General features: G+C 45.8%; 1 protein-coding gene across 4 annotated transcripts in view; it reads right to left on the bottom strand.

Annotated features, from left to right (window-relative positions):
- Nucleotides 1–20,389, bottom strand: part of Dis3l2 (DIS3 like 3'-5' exoribonuclease 2) — a 317,733-nt gene that overhangs the window by 25,352 nt on the left and 271,992 nt on the right. For all 4 annotated transcript variants that reach the window (XM_060368782.1, XM_021657963.2, XM_060368783.1 and 1 more), the window contains one exon: nt 5,886–5,965. In XM_060368782.1, coding sequence (XP_060224765.1) covers nt 5,886–5,965 — 80 coding nt within the window. The remainder of the gene's footprint in view (nt 1–5,885; nt 5,966–20,389) is intronic.

Below are 20,389 nucleotides of genomic sequence, written 5' to 3'. Positions count from 1 at the left end.
TCTCTCTGTCTCTGTCTCTGTCTTTCTCCCCCTCTGCCTCTGCCCTTGGATCAAGATTTGTAGGTCTCAGCTACGACTCTTGTGCCATGCCTGCCTACGTGCTACCATGCTCCCCACTATGCCATGACGACAATGGACTAACCCTCTGGAACTGTAATCAAGCCCCCAGTAAAATGCTTCTTTTATAAGAGTTGACTTAGTCAACTTAGTCATGGTGTCTTTTCACAGCACTAGAACAAATACTAAGAAAATTGCTTTGAACTACATGCTTAGGGCCTTTTCTCTGTGCATATCATGGTTTCAAAGTAAGTTTTACAAAGCAAGTTTATTGTACAAATTTATTTTCTAGTATGCACCATAGCAGACAACAGTGGAATTCCTGCTTCACACTGCATGTTGGAACATAGACCACTGTCCATGTATATGCACTGATGTGGCTAGCTAGCACAACCAGCCTGTTTTTCTGGTTTTTGTGTTTCCTGGCTTTGGACAGTTCTGGCCTGAGAAGGGGAGCAGTAGCTGAAGGGCCAAGTACTAGCTTGGCAGAATGAGAAACCTCTGCTAAGAAACTTCAGGGCTTTATCTCTTCAGCCCTGTCTCTCCTGGTTCTCCCACCAAGGCCTGCTGATAAATATCCTGGTCTTCTGTACACCGATTACATGAATGCAATCCCAAAGGGGCTGCAAACAACACATGAAGGTACTATAAACGCTGATGCAGTAAGTAGCTATCCTAGTCCTGCCGTCCCAGATGCCCAGGCAACCTGGCATCAGTTCTCTATGAACCCACAGGCTGGGCCCATGCCTGCTGCACACCTCACAGAGGAAGCAGTACCCTAGGAGAAGCTTGTCTGCTTGCTTTGCTTCTTAAACACAACTTGACCTTGGTCCGGGCATCTCTCAGATCATAGGTTTCCCTTTCTGTGAAGTAGCATTCATGATTCCTCATCTTCTGTTAGGGAAAGCAAGCAGAACAAAACACTGTATTTTGGCACCCAACATATCCTGGTTGCTGTTGTCATCATCTCATGGTAGGTAGCAAAAGAAAGAAGAGACAAGGATACCCTCTGTGTGGTAAGCAGTGGGGAGACACTACCCCAAAGTTCAAACCTGAAAAAACGAGTTGTGTTAGTGCCATGGAGACACCAAGCTCCACCTGCTGTGAGGGCCATAGAAGCCCGCACCTGCAGCACTGAGTGGCTGACTCCCGCGTGCATGTCCCAGCTGCAGCTGTCCCCATGAGGTCACTCTGGCTCCTCTATGGCTGTGCTGCTTCCAGCTCTGCAGGCCCTTCCTGTCTCTGGATTGATTCAGCTCTCCTTTCTCCTAACCTGAGGCTTTACAAGGAACAAAAAAGTCATTCTTTATTCTGACCTGGCAGCATCTGAGTTTGCAGGAGGCCTGGAGGGGCTCACCCTCTGTCATGAATGGCTCTTAGGTAACACTGCAGTTAGTTGTAGAACTGGCGATGGCTTCCAGCACAGACAGAAAGTGCCATTTCAAAAGTGCTGGTAAGTGCTGATGCTGGTTTGAATTGTCAGGGGCTGCTGGAAAACATTCCATCTGCTTCTACAGGGGGAAGGAAGAGGAGAAGAACCAGGCAGGGGGAGGGATGAACTAATTAAACATGGGACTCTGTCCAGAATCCCTTGTTTTCCTCTCCAAGGGTGGTACACAGAGAAGGTACACTTGGATCTCCTGCCACGGAGCATGGACTGCTGATGGCCCCAGAAATGGCTGCTCATTCTGATGCTGCATCTGTCATGAAGCCCTCTTCCTGCTGCCATGTCTTGCATTATTTCTAGTAGTTATCCCTTGTATGTGAGGCTCAGGCCCAGGCCAGGGCCTGAAGAAGGGAAGTTGCCTCCAAAGGGTATTAACCCTGGGGCTTCCCATAGACTGGTTGAAGTGACTCAAAAGTAAGTGCAAACCGGGAGTCCCTACCCATCCCCTCTATTGCCCTATTCCTTCCCATCGGCCAGGTTTGTAGAGAGGCCCATGGCTGCTCTGCCAGTCTCCTGCTTTTTTTTTCCTATTGTTATAGGTGGCACATTAAACCTCTCTTGGCTTCTGCTTCCTGGCAGATGTGAGCCCACCCAGATAGGATTAGAGTTGTCCTGAGAGACATGCAGAGCAATAGAGTAGGGAATTATATCTGTAATTCTAGCACTTAGGAAGCTGAGGTTGAATGATCATGAGTTTAAGGGCAGCTTGGGCTATCTAGTAGATGGTGTCTTTAAAAAAAGGGAGGGGGAGGTAAAGGGACTGAGTTATTTACTACCTGTAAATAGTGGACAAAAAGGCCACTAAGTGGTATATGGGCATGGATAGGGTCTATGGGACAAATAGTTGTTGCACTGATTCAAAGAAATATATCAGGGATGACCTAGAAGAGGTTTACCCAGAGGCCTTGAAAGCTCTGGAAGGTGCAGTGTCCAGGCCTGTGAAGCTGGCTGGTGGCTGAAAGACAAGACTGGTTCTGCAGAGGACTGCCTATAAATGGAGGTCCTGATAAGCAGCTGGAGGCCAAGTGTGAGAGCCACAGGCCTCTGAAGGTCTGTCCTTCCCTAGATCAGACAGTAGGGCCATTTTAGAGGAGGATGAAGAGGTGCCCAGGCCTCTCTCCTCATGCATGCCAGGGGTAAATGCCACTACAGTGCACTGAAGGTATGCCGAGTAGCCTAGGGACAAGAGGCTGTGTACCAGAGCAGAAGCTTCAAGGTTGAAAAGCTGTATAAAGGACCAGGAAACAAGACTGGATGAGTAAGAATTGATTTGAGGAAGTTTTCTTGAAATGCAAGATTTATCACCATGGAAACGATGGCAGGGAATGGGATGGCACTCTGGGTGGTCCCGAAAAGCTTGATAAAAATGATGGTTAAAGGCCTTAAATTGACTTGACAGATGGAAGAAGTGAAAAGGGAGAAAAGTGGCCACGTTGGAATGAACATATTTCCTAGGACTAAGAGACCCTAACAGAGGGTCCACAGTATACCCTATCACCACCATTACTTAAATGTGCTCATAACATAAGATGTTTAGTGGTGTCTCTCTTCTGCAGACAGAACGGGGCAGCAGGAAGGGATGCCATACAGATGGGAAAACACGGACTGCTGAGGGCCAAGGCTCTCTACACCTTCACTTCCTAACAGTTGCTAGTCCGTATTTGGACTTGGGCATTCTAGATAATAAAAATGAAAAGGTGAACACAAACAGGGTGGATCCCTAGGAAGAGTGGGAGTCGCTGTCAGGTTCCTGGGTTCCTCCATGCCTCACCTCACAATTCATACACTGTGAAGAGTCTTATTTCATCAGAAAACATCACAAGCAACTGAGGCCACCAAAACTACGCCTGCCAGCATCTTCCCTGATCATTACCTTGCTATCTACAACTCTGGATCCAGATCCAGACTGGCATTGGGAGAATAAGCTAGCCATAGACGGACAATTTGGCTGGGATGTGGGTAGGATGCTGTGGGCATCCTGCATTCAAGGATGGTGATGTATGATCAGCATCTGCACAAAGCACCCACATGCCCACAGAAGAAACAAAAACAAACAAACAAAACAAAACAAAAAAACCCCACAAAAAACAAAACAACAAACAAACAGAGAGAACTGACACTGGACCCCAAGATGGACTAAAGGCAAATAAGTGTCAGAAAGGGGTATTGAAGCATTTGGTGGCTGTACTTTCTAGGCCATGACTCCTGTATGATTTCCTCCATAGCTGCTTTCTCTGACAAGCTTTTCAGGGCACCAAGGCTGACTTACACATACACCCCCTAATAATATTCTGTTGAGGACTCGGGTCACATCAGGATGCAGAGCTTGGCTAACTTCTCATATTCAGACAACCTAAACTGTCATCCATTGGACATGGTACCTCTAAGACAAGAACTTGAAGGAGAGAGGGTTAGTGCCCCTCTTGTACTAAATAAGAACTCTGCAACTGCTTTTTCAGAGAGCAGAGAGTTGGGTCAAAATTGGGTTTAACAAACTTCCTGCTGCTACGGCCTGTATGTCAGGGCTGTTATCTACTGACAATCAGTAGGCAGCAAGGCATGGAGATCAATGTGGAACAACAAGAGGGAAGCAGAATGGTATGCTGCCCTGTTTATGGGTTACATGTCTTAATCCCAAAGAAAGTTTGCCCAGCCACCCAGGAATCTGCTCAGTTCTCCCATCTTGTCCTTGTCTTCAGAGAATCCCAGATTGACTTTGTTGCTGACCCAAACATAATAAGAAACCAAGATGGTACTTCTGACACAATGGCTTTTAGAAGCATTGGAAGTGCCTTCTCAATATGGCACCATCCCAGAGTGGAAATAGAGACTCTTGAGGATGAGAGTGGCTAACCTTCCCTATGATTCATGTGGTGGAAACTGGTATGATCCAACAGCAACTACAGCATCTACCTAAAGATAAAGAGAAAGCTATGACACCCAGAAGGCAACCTGAGTGCAGATGTGGTCACAAGGGCACATGCTAAACTACCTTCTATTCAGACCTCAGCAGTCTGTACTTGAGGAAGACATGGTCTTTACTTCTGGGAGGTAGTGTGCGGCCCTGCCGGCAGGTGCCTATTCCTTCAACTGGGTAAGATTATATAGTTTGGATTGTTACCTAATGACATGAGAATGCATTGTTCTCAAGACCAGGCTGGGCCTACTAGTTGCCGAGTATGGTTTCCCAGAGTAGTAACAACTGTCTTCCACCTAGCATTTTCCCAGTGTGAATATGTTAAAGTTGACTGTGTACAAAAATTACTTGGATGAGCTGACAGAGTTCCTTAGGCCTCAGCTTCTGCAGTGCATGGTGATAAAAGCACACTCTTCAGGCTGTGAGGAGGGTTAAGTAGGAATGGCACATGCTAGTCCCCAGGAGTCTAGGAGTGCAGAGTAGGTAGCCAACGTGAGTTGTTATCATCATCACGATCATCACAATCATGATTATCATCATCAAGACATATTCCCTCCACCTCACTCACTACCACTGTCCCTGTCTCACTAACAACACACACTCAGGGAGTCAGGGTCCTTGAAGAAAAGAAGAGGTACTTTAAAGTTATACCAGGGGCCACCTTCTTATAGGGCTACCGCTTCCCATCTGTATACCTCGGACACCTCCCAACTACAAAAGCCACATGATCACTACAAAGCAGTAAGTATAGAGGCAGTGACCAAAAAGCCAGAATAAAGGGCAAAGTCACACCTGCATCAGAGAAGCAGGCAAGGGATCAGCAATGGGTGAGGCGGGGAGGAGGGTAGAGCCTGAAAAGGAAGGTTTGTTTTCAAATATACTTCTCACTCATCGCCATCTGTCTTACATGTTTTATTTTCATGCATGTATATAAGTTGTGTAGATGTATATGTATGATGTGTGGGCTGTGTATATACATTCATGTATGTAAATGTCCATGAGTGTGTGCCATGGAGCAAATGTGGAGATCAGAGGACAACTTCAATGTTGGTTCTCACCATTCATCTTGTTTGACACAGGGGCTCTTTGTATACCAGACCAGCTGAGCTGTGAGCTTCGAGGATTCTCTTCTCTCTTCCTCCCATCTCCACAGAGAAACACTGGGGTTCTATGGGCTTGTACTATTGAACTTGGCTTTAGGTGGGTTCTAAGGTTTTACACTCAGGTCCTCATACTTGCACAGTAAGTGCTTTGAGTCACTGCCCCAACCCTATACAAGTTCCTTTCTATTTATATTTAAGGGCAAAAGAGACTTTGTGAGGGAATATTTTGTATGTGTGCCAGACATGTTCTTACATAGCAGCAAAAGGTCTAAGCATGCCTGTAAGAGAAGCCTGAGCCAGAAAACCTGCCACAGCTACTCAGTGTGCTTGGCTGATACTTCCCCTCAAGTGAGTGACTTACTTGTTGCTGTCTCGGTACTCATAGACATGACATCCTTGAGGCAATCCAGTCTCATGGTCCAGAGTAAAAGCAAGCTTCAGCTAAACAAATACAGAAAAGAAAAAACAAGTGAGTTTTGTCTCAATGGAATGGAGAAATCAAACAGATCAACTCCCTTCAGCCAATGTGTTGTGGAGAATTTCAGCCTCTCACTGTAGGAAGAGCCCACACCTCACAAGAACTCTGCCATCAACAGAAACTGTCACCATGATCATCTTATGCATTGGGCATGAAGCACTTTTTGTGCCTGCCTCTGAGCTGGTGGTGACACAGGAGCACTGCAGGAACGAGGAGTCACCTTTGTGGAGCCTGTCGTCTATTGCAGGAGCAGAGAGCAATCAGACCTCTATTCTAAGGAGTGTCCAGGTATATGTAGAAGTTCGAATTGAAGAGAGTTATTTGAACTTTCATGGGGGTCAAAATATAACTTACCATGTTTCTAATAAAGCAAATCAGCTGACCTAGATAGACTAGGGCTGTGGGAAGGAGGGGTGACTAGATCACAGGTGAGGGGAGCAAAGACTTGTCTCAGGCAGAAGTCATAGCATGTATACAGGTCCTGGGCAGGAGCTATAGAAACTGAAGGATGGATAGTGAAGCTCAGTCCAATAAAAACAAGAACCACAGCAGAAGGTGACACTGGGAAAGAAAGGCCAGGCAAAATAAGCATAACATTCTTAGCTATATTGGACTCTTTGACCTTTGCCTTAACTATGAAAAACGGCTCCTGATGTGCTCTAAGAAATGGGTGGATGACGTCACCACAGTTCTGTTTGGGAAGACTCTTCTGGTTAGCTACTGTGCTGTCTGCAGGATGAGGAAAGAAATGGGAGCCTACACAGAGCTGTTATTGAGGCTGAGGAAATAGGAATGGGGACCAGAGGACAGTTAAGCAAGATGGAGAGAAAGAGACACTTTGAGATCTAAATGGCAGTGTTTTAGAAGTGGAATCAACAGGATGTGCTGATGAATACGGTGACAAAAATCAAGATTTTGATTTCACAACCAGTTAGGTAAATATTACACTGCTGGGAAAGAAGGGAGTTCAAAATTTGGTTAGGAACATGTTGCCTTGGAGACCCCATTAGTGAAGATAAAGACAGGAGCCTGGTGAATCCTGGTTTCTTTCAGGACTCTGGCAAGGAGACCTCAGGTGAGTGAAGAAGCTCCCGGAGCTCAGGCAGATTTACTCTCCATCTTGCTGGAGGCCAGGGTTCAGGAAGCTTTAGCATTTCCAAATGTGGAGCCAATTACTATCTTTACAAATTTCCTGGGCTTTTAAATCACCAGGGAAAATTTAACTGCATTAACTACATGTTAGGAGGATACATTATTATGATTTTTTTTCCTGTAGGGTTGTTGACACAGCCAATGAACTGCACCATTAGATAATGGACATTTTTTTTTTCTCTCTCTCTCAGAGTAAAGCACACTCTTGGGAATGGTCTGTCCTTTTACTGACCCAGATGAACATTCAAACCAGAAACAAATCCTTCTTTACCACTACAAAGCCAGGAACTTCACTGGAGTCAAAGGCATGCTTTTCCTACAGAGTATACCTTGGCTCTAACCAGGCCTCTATTTCATTTAAGTAAAAAATAATTTAGTTCAGCTACTATGGAATTAGTGTGGAGGCTCCTCAAGAAAAAAAGAAAAAGAAAGAAAATGTCACTATGCTATGATCCAGTTTTACCACCCCTGGACATGTGCCTAAAGGAGTCAAGGTCAGCCCTACACAGACATCTGTAGCAAAGCAGTCTTCACCACAGTTCCACAGACCCAATCTGGATGCCCATCAAGAAAAATGAATAGAGAAACAAAGCACATACACATGGACATTTAGTCAGCAATAAGAAAGAATGAGAGCTGGGGAGATCGTCCAGTCGTTAAAGCACTTTTTGCTTCAGTATGAGGATTAGGGTTAGGGCTCAGTATTAGGGTTAGGATTGGGGGTGGGGTTAGGGTTAGGATTAGGTTTGGGGTTGGGGTTAGGATTAGGGTTTGGGTTCAGTATTAGGGTTAGGGTTGGGGTTGGGGTTAGGGTTAGGGTTAGGGTTGAGGCTGGCGTTGGGGTTAGGGTTGGGTTAGGATTGGGGTTGGAGTTAGGGTTGGGGTTAGGGTTAGAGTTGGGGTTGGGGTTGGGGTTAGGGTTAGGGTTAGGGTTAGGGTTAAGGTTGGATCCTAGAACCCACATAGATGCCTGTAATTCTCATTCTTAGGGGTAGAGATTAGGACCTCCAGAGCAAGCTGTCTTGAAAGACTAGCCATGTGAGCGAGCACTGGGTTTGATGAGAGACATGGCCTCAAAGAAAAAAGTGGAAAAGCAATTGAGGGTGAGTCCCAAACTTCCACATGTACACACATACCTACCCAAACAGCTGTACACATACATGGAAAATGAAAAAAAGTACAACAAAGGGAATTTGATATTAAGTGAAATAAGCCAGACCTACAGAGGTAAGTATACTTTGTCTCAGCTGTGGAATCTAGACTGAAAAAGAGTGACATGAAAGTAGGAGTGCTTCTATTTTGGAAGAGCAATGGCAGTGGAGACAGGACACAGTAATGGGGATGACTATGATCAGAGTACAATATATATGTGTATAAAAATTCAAAATGAATCCATTATTTTGTGTAATTAATACATGCTAAAAAACAAACAAACAAAAAGTTAAAATAGATAGGTGTGGTTGTATCTGCCTTTGGTTCTACCACTTGGGATGCTGAGGCAGAAGGACCATCCTGGGCTAGCTACTGAGAGTCTGTGTCAAAAAGAAACTTCCCCCAATCAAAGCAAAATAACCCACTATGCAGCAGATCAATTACAACAGCTACAACCCTTTGCCCTTTGTCCTCTAGGACAGCCAGGGATACACAGAGAAATCCTACCTTGAAAAACAAAAAAGCAACAACAACAAAAAAATGGAGGCAGAAGATACAAACATTTCTGAGACTGTAGGTGTTTTGTATGCTTTTTAATGGACAAAATCAATGAACTGCCTCAGCTAGAGGGAAATATGGCTCAAGGAAGGGACAGCCATGCCAGTTTGTTACACTCTCCTAAAAGGTCTCATAGGAGAGAAGTGTATCCCAAAAAGGAGCCCCACTGCATCTGGAAGAATGGCTTCTGGAGGGAGCGCTGGGAGCAGAGCTGGGTAGGAGACAGACTAATGAGTGAGAAGGCAGGAAATGGGGTTGTGTGTGGCACTTAGACAGCTGCAGGGAAGAGGCACCAGAAAACGCACAGTAAGGTGAGGGGGTAAGGGAGTACATCAAAGAGCGACGATGACCTTTTAAGTAGAGTGACTACAGTAAGAGAGGGAGACACAAAAGAGATGAAGCAGAGAGTGGTTATTTCTGAGATCACCAGGGATTGGAGTCCAGCACACAGTGAAAGAGCCTCCTCTACTGCAGAAGATGGAAAGGGTGTGCAGGCATGTAGACAGATCTGTAGACCAAGGAGGATTTAGAATATTCTAGTATGGCTTCTACTTTTCGGTCATTCCTCTTCCCTGAGAACTAGGATGCCAAATTATCTGCAAAGAATAGAGTTTGGTGAGAGGAACAGAAGTATGAGGAAAGCATGGAGGTCAAAGCTGCTTCTTTGGAGGACAAGACAAAGAACCGGATGCGGCTGAGCATGAAGACTGCTGGGGAGCACTCAGAAGCTGCGATTAATGAGCAACCCTCTGCAACCTTGACGTTAGCGTGAAGAAGAAAGCCAACTTGGTTCAAAGTGGGACCTTTCCTGAAAGGTTTGAGGGGGGCAAATAGTGGGCAAGGGAGGGGCAATATGATATAGCAACAGATGGGCACAGATGGACCAGGGAATGTAAGCGCCAACACACATGAAAGAAAAATGAAGTCCAACTGAAAGAAAGCGGAGGGTCTGAGTGACAGATGTTGTGTATGAAACTAAACTAATATTTATTAAGTACATCTGTTCTAAGCATCTCTTATGGGATGTTGTTAAATTCTTATATTACCCTGTGTTTGAGAGATTCGGTAAGTATTAGCCAGCACTGGCCAGTAAGAAGTAGAACTGAAGTCTGCACTGCATTGCAAAGCACTGGGCTGTTCTGGTCCCCTAGGTGTTTGTGAATTCTAGAGAGGTAGGAGGACCAGGAGCTGTAGCCAGACAGCAGACTATGTGTGACCTTAGAGATGGGCAGGTAATTAAAATATTCAAAGAAAAGCCAAGGAGTTGAGAAGTAGAGGTGGGCCAGGTTGGAGACAGCCCTCTAGGAAGCTCTAGACTTCACCCAGAATAGTGATACATTGTTTCTCAGAGAAGCCAAGCCATTAGCTTTGTCTACAGATATGTAGGTGCCTACAAGTGCGAGGTTCAGTATGACTAAGTGAGCACGCTGATCCCTGTAGCAGACATAGAGGCAGTACTTCCTTCATAGAGGCAGTCATTTCCTTCTTCCTAATGAGATATCACCCAGGGGCTCCAGAGGAAAGCGGACCCAATCTCAAGAGGCAGACTAGGCCTAACAGTGTTAAGGGAAGCCCATGGTCCTTTAAGTTGCTGATCAGATATCCATACCAATAGTGTCTTGTCCTAGGAACAGGCTTGGGAAGGGATGTGTGATGTAGCTGAGGCCCACAAGCTAACAGAGGGTGTACATAAAGGCCAGTGCAGCTGCGCCAGTACCTCCCAGCCAGAGAGCAAGCAGAGGAATTCCCAAGGGAAACAGGACAAGAGACCTACAGCAGAAGACATCCAGGCAGAGACACTCAACAAAGTGTCTAATGAAACTGGGGACCCAAATCCCTGGGAAGCAAGGAAGTGCTCCTATCTTGTCAACACCCTGAAGAGAAACCACCCACAGCAAGCCTAGACAGAACAGAGTTGCTGCCATCACCGACAGCCTGGGGCCCAGAATGAAGCCCTGCAGGGACTCAGTGGGAAGACTGCAGGACTGGCAGTCACTCCTAATGGAGCTACTACATGCAACAGAGGCATTAACTGCTGGTCAGTCCTCTCGAAGGGATGGGCTTCCTTGGTGGACACTCTCTAGCTGTACAACATTCCTGGTACTGGGCGAGGGGGGAGGAGGTGAAGGCCTCCAGGCATTCACAAGGCTGCTCTCTAGGCCTCTGCCTAGCAACAAGGTTTTAAAGGGGCCTAGGGAGAGGCAAGACTACGCTCAACAAAGGACAAGCAGGTCTTCTTTTTTCTGTGAATTTGAGGCCAGCCTGGTCTACATAAAGAGACCCTGACTCACAAAAGAAGAAAAAGAAAAAAACAAAAAGAAAAAGAAAAAAGAAAAGGAAAGGAAGGAAGAAAGGGAGGGAGGAAGAAAATGAAAGAGCCTTTAATTTCCAGAAACTTAGGCTGAGACCACATAGGAGGAGCAGGCTGTGGGCAGCAGAACATAAGACTTCTGATTAACGCTCCATTATCCAGGCTTCCTGATGGGTATGGACAAGGCCTCTGGACATAGGACCAACGCTGAGGTAAAGGCTGGAACCCTTGGGAGAGGAGGAAAAAGTTTCTACAGACTTTGGGAAGGTGGGGTGTCAGCCTCCCTGGGGTTGTTGATCCTCTTGGGTTTTAAATGTAGTGGCAAGGGAGACCAGCAGGGTACCCTCCCAGTAGGTGGCTACAGGGGAGCCATAAGACTAGATGGCTGAGGAAATATAGGGCTTCCTTTAGAGTCTCAGATCCCACCACTTTGGGAGGAGACTTCAGCAAAACCTTAGGAAAGAATGAATATCCATCCAAGGCTAAGTAGGAGGTTAGGAGGCCAGTGTTTCCTATGATCACTAAGACACTGGGCCTTACTCTGGATCCCAGTCCAGTGAAGTCAGTGGATCCAATCACATTCGTAAGAATAACCAACTGAAGTGATGGAATGAACCTGGAGGGGCAGCAGTGTGCATGGCAAGTGTCCCCTGGGTAGTGAACAAGCCAGTCTTACACAGCGCAGGCGCACAGCTCTCCTCCCAAATGGCCTAACCTGGAGAACATTATTCCAGGCAGCTGGTTTTTAAACCCCATCAACTAAGGAAGATAGAAGCTCAGTGCTTTCAAAAACTACTAGTCTGACCTTGGGCGAAAGCTTGTTTCAAGTCTGATGGGCTGACTTCAATTCTGGAAATCCACATGGTGGGAGAAAAGAGCTGACACATGTGCACCATTTCATGGGTTCACTTGTGCATATGCATGTGTACATACACACTCACAAAGATAATATTGAAAAAGTCAAGGAATCCCCTGTCTTGTCCACAATGGCTGCAAAATGAACTCGGATGGGCACCAGGACTTCTGTGTGGGCCCTGAAGGTACTTGAAGCCCTAAATGGTCTGGGTAGGCGATTTGGAAGCCCAACTCAAGGGTTCCCTCACAGGGATGTAAAGATAGAGGTCAACAGTGAAAGTTGAGCATAGTTTTCTGGCTGTGACTGCTCTAGCTCAGCCCCCCCTTGTTCTCCTGGAGGCTGAGCTTGCTACAATTTGCTAGTTATTAGGACTCAGGGTCAAGCTTAGGTCAAGGAGCAGTCTGGGAAGCCTCTCAGCTTCCCATGGTTGATGCTCACCCACAATTCCTGGGTCTTGCAGGGTATCTTGCTCCTTACATAGAAGGTAGCCAATCCTACACAGGGCCAATATTTGGGGAATGCCATTTACCACATACTTGAAATGAACAGAAAAGTCCCTCCCACCTGAAGCTTAGGTTTTAAAATTGAAAAATCTTATTACAAGGGAATCTTCACATTCTTTGAAGTGATCTTTAGTTTTCCTTCGTTAGTGTTAGTCTTCATTGTTTGGTTTGGATTTCCTAAGCATTATTTCTTTTTTCCATCTCCTCTTTGCTTTCTTTTATAAGACAAAGATGCTGTGGGCTTTGCTTTAACTTGGTTAACAGCGATTCTATGGCAATGTATTAAATTTCTTTCTCCTAAGTCCACTGAAGTCTTTTTGGACTTGAAGAGCTTTTTAAGAAAGAACTTGCTCATTCAGCAGGATTTTCCTCCCTGATCCAAGCTCTGGTTCTGACCTGGAAAAAATAAGAGTAAAAAAGAGCAAGAGAATCCTGCAGTCCTGACGCTCAACTTCACAAACCACAAAAAAGGACCTCGCTCCAGTAACGTAATCATGAAGAGTTCTGGCACCTTGGTCTTTCAAGAAAAATACATCCATCTGCTGGCACAGGGACCCTTCAACCAAACCCTGTTCAGCATGGAGTTCCCGATTCATTAGTGCTGGAAAGTCTATAGTGAGGCTGGCCGCTCCCACTGGATGACGCCTCCCAGCAGCACAGTCTGGAAACCCCACAGCTGTGTTTTCACTTAAGGCCACTTCTCCTGACTCCACCGTGTCTTGTTCCAGAAGCTTGTTCTATTCTTGTTAAGGCTAAAACCGACAAGACAAGGATTCTTCGATGTTGAGGTTTGACTTGCTCAGAAGAAGCCATGTCTGTCTTAGAGCTAAGGTTTGTCCCCAGGGAAGGCTGCTCATTCAGGAGGAACCAGCCAGCAAAACAGTAGTGGTTGTCCTGGTCTCCTGGCTAAGGGCCACTTTTTCACTCACCATAGTAAGACCAGGGCAGTAGGGCTCTACTTAACCACTGTCCCCTGTGGCCTTCTGTCCCCATTGCTGGTGAGACCTGAGTAGAAGAGCCTGTTTTCCTTCTTAGGCTCTCCAGCAGATTAACAGTCCCTGGGGTCCCAGAGGCTTCCAGTCAGCCTCCACCTAGACACTGGGCCCCACTTGCCTCTCCAATTCTCAATCAAAGTGACAATGAGTAAATGCAAGGTCTAATAAGCAAGTCTGCACATGCCACATGAAGCAGGATGAGGAGGCTGCCGCCACCTGCACACACTCCTCAGAACGGGCAATGACAGAAAGAACTATTTCCTCTTGCAGCTGGAGCCTCAGCTCAGCCATTGTTTGGGCACTGATGCTGCCAGAGCTACTGGCATAGGCTGGTGCCGGTGCTGACTGTGGAGGAAAGACACAGTATAGGTGTCTTGGCACATAGATGTTCCTGTTCTGAATCTACCTACCTACTCTAAACCTTGTGTTTTTGCTGTGCAGAGATCCCCTACCTGAAAATGGCTGCTACCCAAAAAAGTATTACCTATTTATTTTTATTTCTTTATTCATTTGTTTATAGATAAGGTCTCAAGTAGTCCGGGATAGCCTTAAACTGGCTTATATATAGCAGTGGTTGGTCTATCTGGTGCTTCTGATCCTTCCGTTTCCACCTCTTGAGTGCTATAATTACAGGCATGCCCTATGCTCAGTCTGTGTGGCCCAGAACTTGGTGCATGTTTGGTGTATCAGCACTCTTCCGACTGAGCCGCATCCACAGTGATGCTCTAACTTTCCCTGGAGCACAGTGAGGCTCTAGGAAAGCTAATCTTCCCAGACAGCATAGCCTTCCTTGAGGGTGACTTAGTCAGATTCCTCCCCTTACCAAGCTTACCTTAAGACACAGCCTCTAAAATATTTTTTCATTGCTGCACGTGTACATAACGTCCCTAACATCAAGCCTCATGTGAAAAGGAAAGACATCTTTCAGCTTCCAGGGAAATTCGTCATTGAAAAAATTTCCCGCATTGCCTTCCCCTTCAACTCTCTGAAGTAGGACTGCTTCTGCCTTCGGGGTACCGATGCCTAGTCACAGATATTGGGGAGCTCACATTCCTTCTGTCTCCTTTCCTTGTTTCTCATTCCTGTCTTCCTAATGGGCTCACTTCATTGCTTATTTCCTTTGCTGCAAGTCCATAAATTCCTTTTGGAAACAGAGGAGGGTACACATAAGATATGTACAGTTTATTAAAATACAAGCCAAACGTATGTCGAACTATGAGATCCAGGGAGGTTCAAGCAGAAACTGACTAAACAATAGCCATGATGGCAGGCACTCAGTTTGTGGAAGAAGGAAACAGGACATTCTCACACAGTCTTCAGAGCCAGTGATCAGGCTGGCTCTCTTCTTGAACAAACAAGAGAGAACAGAATGATCTTCCAGGGAATTGGCCTCAGTTTCCAGGGACTTGAGCAGTCAGGAGTTATGTAAGCCAAGCTGAGAGCCAGCAACTTTGGCTTGCCCTTTCTCTCCCTGAGTCCGGATAGAGGTAGGCTTTGGGGCCTTAGATGCCCCTCCTATACCATGGAGCCCAGTTCCTCTGTAGCTGTCCTGAGGTTTGTTTCCTGAAGGAATGTGGATTTTTTTTTTTTTTTTTTTAGGTCTAATGGAGGAAAACATCTATAACCATTTCTGCTGTATCTGTTGGGAGAATAGATCAGCGTTTCTAGAAGAATCTGTATGTACCCCTTGAGATGTTTTAATGAGGACCAAGTGGCAGTTACACTTTCTCTGCCTAAGGCTGTCTTATGTAAGAAAGAACAGTTGTCAAGGTTCATAACTTGATGTTAATTGCCTTCCTCCCTCCCAGAGGGCCAAGTACCTGCACAACATATTCAAAATGACAATATTGCCATCTTAGGCCCCTTTGGGTCTTGGGGCAACCCATCTGCCCCTCCTCTATTGCCTGCTCCTTGCTCCAGGGGTTTTGGTGCACTTCCTGGCACTAGAGCCACTGCACCATCATTCGGCCATGCAGTGCCCACCAATCTTACAACTGCTTACTACATTGTTCAGTGCTCTCCCCAGTGAATGTCCAGGAGGTGAAGGCTACCTGGAATTGCTATTTCCACCCGGGTTGTTACCAGTGTTTGTACCTTCTTTCTTATAGAACAACATCACCTAAGAGGTGTTGCCCTACCTGTGATGAAAACCAGGGACCACATGGGGGTGTAAAATTTAAAGACATCTCAAGTATTACAGCTCGGAGGAGATGTAAACGGTAAACAAAATTTAAGAGGTTTGGGAGGGTAACAGTAAAGGCCAGGATCCAGCAAGGAAATAAAGACATTCTACTGGCCTTGCGAACTGTAAGAATCATGTGTGGTGAGAAAATCTTTGGACAATTTTGGCCTTTAAGAAACTACATATAGAGACCAGCGGAAAGGCTCCTGCTGCCAGCCGATGGCCAGAGTTTGATTCCAGGGACCTACATGGTTGGAGGAGAGAACTGACTCCCAGAAACTGCTCTTTATTTCCATATCTGTGCTGTGCTGTGTGTACACTCACTCACTCACATGTATACGTGCACACAAAATAAATTAGGGTAAAATTTAAAAATCACTATATATACTCCTGAATGTTAACAAGGTAAATTTACAATCATCTTCGGGGCCACTTTGTTAAGCAGAAATTTGTGTTCCCTCTAACTCCATACTACATAACAGTCAGTCTTTATGGGGGCTCCAAAGCTACAATTCAGGAGATAGAGCAAGCCTAAGTCTATTCCAGGCTAGATCCTTCTCCCAGTCCAACTTTCTTTCTCTTTGTAGTATTCCAAAGGCTTCACACTTCCTGACAACTCAAGAAGACTAGACCAGAAGTGACCTGGCCTCTCCAGGTCACTCAGCTTTGAATCCCAACTTTACTTCCCAATAGTTATATGAGCTTCCTTCTTTTACCTCGTTGTACCTCATTTTCTGACTGAATAATTAAAGAGATAATGACAGCACTTCTGAGGTTGCTGTGAAAATTAAATGAGGAAAACCACAGGCCAATAGCTATAACCTATCCACAATGGTGATCTTGTAGTGGTGAGGCCTGCAGGACAGCCTTGCTAATGTGCAGAGCTCCACGTAAGAAACACAACATACTGGCACAAGCTTGTTCAATTAGTCCGAAAGAAATCACTGAAATCTGAGTAATTTCTACAACTGTAGGGTTCAGGTTCATTTTTCTGTTTTAGAAATGGTCTCACTATGCAGCCCTGGCAGGCCTTAACATACTCTAGACTAGGCTAGCTTTGAACTCACAGAGGTTCACCTGCCTCTGCCTTCTGAGCACTTGTATGACAGGCATGTGCCACCACAGCCCAAACAGGCTTCAGTTTTTTAACTTGAGCAGCATTGGGGAAACAACTGCTTCTCTCTGGGCCTTTCTGGGGGAATTTAAGAGGAGACCTAGGCTTCACACTTCAGTGGAGTCTGACTGCACTGCACAGGCGGCATGGCAGACACAGGCTCCTCTGTCACATGGTAGTCCCATTCTTCTTCCTTGGTGATTGGTCTCTAGGGCTGCTTCAGCCTAAGGCAGCATTATATACCCCTAGCTGAACTACACTATTCAAAAGCAAAAGGCTTCCTCTTATGGTGGTGATACATGCCTCTAACCCTGGCACTCTGGAGGCTGAAGCAAAAGAATAGGTTTGAGGCCAGGCTGGGCTACACAGTGAGACCTTGTTTCAAAAACAAACAAACAAACAAACAAACAAACAACAAAAATATTAATAAACTACCCAAACAAACAAGCAGCCAAATAAACTCTCACCCCTTCCTCAAATCTCAAAACCAATTTAAGATGGCCCGGCTGAGCTGGCAGATGTGCCTCACCATGGCGGCAGCCCAGGCAGCACCTTGGCTCGAGCCATTAACTGGTGTCTGGGCAAGGAAGAGGCCGCAATGACCTGTTAAAGCATAGCCTGGGCTGGCATAGACAGTCCAAATGCAAGAATACTGTTCCATTCAACTCTTCCCATCTACCCTCAAGCTGGACTGTGTCTCCACTGTGTGTCTGCACAGCTATTATCCCATCCCAACCAGCCTACTTCTGATATAGAAGCCCCAACTTTGGGCTTACCCAATCTTGGGTAAGTGCCACAAAGATTATATAAAATAAAAACATTAAACAAGGCCATGTGGGTATCTGAAAAGAGAAACTGGAGCTGGGCTCCTTATGCAGCTGGAATGATGCCAAGAGGGTCAAATGTCCAGTTACAATCACCAGTATTTAAAGGAGTTCAAAATGGTGCTAGGGGAGGTAAAAGTAACCTGGCGACTTTAAGACAAACCAGCATTTGGTCAACTGGTATACAGACCCGTACCCATCTGGCTCTAAAGTCTGCATTTCTCACTCACTGTCTTCTCCCATAGGTACAACCTCTCAGTCTCTAAATTCAGGCAGACAGAGAACAGGAGATGGCATCCAGATGCCAACCTTGTTGAGGATCACTAGCAAAAAGGGCTTCTTTCCATGCCCTTGTATTTGGGACATGAAGCCCCCAGGGATGGATACACACACTGGCCCAGCAGAGTCGGGGGCTGGGTGAGGCTGTGCTGTGGGAAGGGTGCCATCACATACCCTGTAAGAGGCAGGGTACAATGTGAAGACTGGCGGGGCCAGGTATGTACATCTGTGTGTGAGTGAGAGACACAGGCATGCAGGCTCTACTTCTCCATTCAATGTCTGCCTTCCAGCTAACGTGGCTTAGGCTGTAGCAATAACCAGTAATGAGACCAGAACTGATGCCAAGAGGATGCAAAAGATTGAAATAAGAAACGTTTGTCAGCTGGTCAACATACTGCCTGATAGAAACCAAGAAAAAGAAAGAAAACAACCAATACTAAGATTAGCACTATTATTCCCCAAAGAAATGGGCTGGTGATTCCTGTGTCCAACTTCAATTTCTTAGAGCATAGACCAAAGTATATAGTCTGTGGCACTGGTCACTATGTAGGCATTATGTGCACTTTGGAGAAAAAGCTAGCAGAGAGGGCTCAGTCACAGGATTCTACACTGTGGGAGCTCAGAGATGGATCTGGTAGAGGGGCCTACATGGAACAGGCCTACCCTAAGTTCTGAAAGACGTGATGGGAGAGAGTCCAGGGAACAGACAGCACCAAGCCCTTTAGCAGTCTCAGGTAATGTAGTGATCTGAACAAGAACCCCAATATATTTTTGAATACTTGGTTCCTAGTTGGTGTCACAGTTTGGGAAGGATTGAGGTATGGCCTGTTGGAAGGGATATGTCACTGGGGGCAGGCTTTGAGGTTTCAAAAGACTGGTGCTACTCCCAGTGTTCTCCCCTCACCTGCCTTATGCTTGTGGATCAGGTGTGAGCTCTCCCATGTTCCTGATGCCATGCCTCTGCTCCATACCACAGACTGTAACTCTCATTTAAAGTTCTCTTGGTCATAGTGTTTTGTCACAGAAAAGAAACAAATATAGGTAGAGACCGCTTGGGTTACACCTATCAGTTTACCCCCAAATCTTCAGCAAAGTAGTGAGTAACAGTGAAGAAATAAATCACCAACTCCAGAAAAAAAAATAATACTAACCGCTGCCTGGCTATCTGTTGGATAGATCTGACTTCAACGTGAAGACTTAGACAGGGACCAGACAGATACTCATGATGAAACACAAGTGATCAAGACTGAGCTCAAGATAGCCTTCTGTGCGAGTGAGGTAGGCTGGGGCTGGAGGGATGGCTTAGAGGTTAAAAGAATTTGCTCTTCCTCCAGAGGACCCAAGTTTAGTTGGCAGCACTCATCTTGGGCAGCCCACAACCATCTGTAACATTAAACAAATAATTTTTAAAAAAAGGTTTGGCAGGGTATACTCCTGCTAGACTCTCCCTTTTATTGAAAAAAAAATTATTTGTGTGTGTTTTCAGTTACACACATGTGAAGTATACTCCTGCTAGACTCTCCCTTTTATTGAAAAAAAAAAATTATTTGTGTGTGTTTTCAGTTACACACGTGTAGATTTGGTGAAGTCAGTTCTCTCTTTACCATGTAAGTCCCAGAGATCAAACAGGTCATCAGGCTTATCTGCTGGTCAATCTCACAGGCTCCTCCTGGATTCTCTTACTGGCCTCTGGAGATGGGCATAGCTAACACAGACACCTGACAGCTAGGAAGTGAGGTGGTCACAACATTTAAGAAACTTGCTCTGGGTCAACGATAGCCCCGAGGTTAGCGTTCAAGGGTCCAACCCCTAGTTGAGCACTTCTCCACAGAAAGAGAGCTAGTCTCAGCTCCATCTGACTGGCACTCAAACCTGGTCTCTCTGTTAGGGTCCACTCCCTTCCCAGGTCCTGCGCGCTGCAAGGTGTGGACTACTCTGCACACTGTGGCTCTTTACCTAAGATGTGGTCATCTCCCACGGGTTAGGACTAGCATCCCACACAATGGAATTAAGCAGCATTTTTGTTCTGGGGTACTTCAAGGGAGTCAACAGAAACAAAAATGGGCCGGAAAGTCTTCATGTCCCTCAGTTTCCAGCAAAGGGTACATATTACATGGGTCTAGCCCAGGAAACTGATGTTGGCACGTGTCCAGATCTGGGCCACTCTGCACACATGGTTGGATCCCTAGAGTTGCTACTGCCATTCACACACAGATGGTCCCAGGACATGGGCCTCCCTCCTGGACCCATGAACTCTAACATCCAGAAACTATGCACTTGGTCTCCTTCTTTGGAATTTTGTCATTTCAAGAAGGTTTTATAAATACACTCACATAGCACTTTCTTTTCAGAGTTGTTCTGTATTAAGGACTTAGTCCATTTTTAAAGTTTGTAGAGTATAAACCATGGTATCCGCATCTGACAGAGAAAGGGAATAGCTGCAGAAGATGCTTCTGTAGTC

Source organism: Meriones unguiculatus, chromosome 15 (assembly GCF_030254825.1).
Source record: "Meriones unguiculatus strain TT.TT164.6M chromosome 15, Bangor_MerUng_6.1, whole genome shotgun sequence".
NCBI lineage: Eukaryota > Metazoa > Chordata > Mammalia > Rodentia > Muridae > Meriones > Meriones unguiculatus.
Note: the sequence above shows the minus strand (reverse complement) of the source record. Positions and strands in the feature narration are given on the sequence as shown.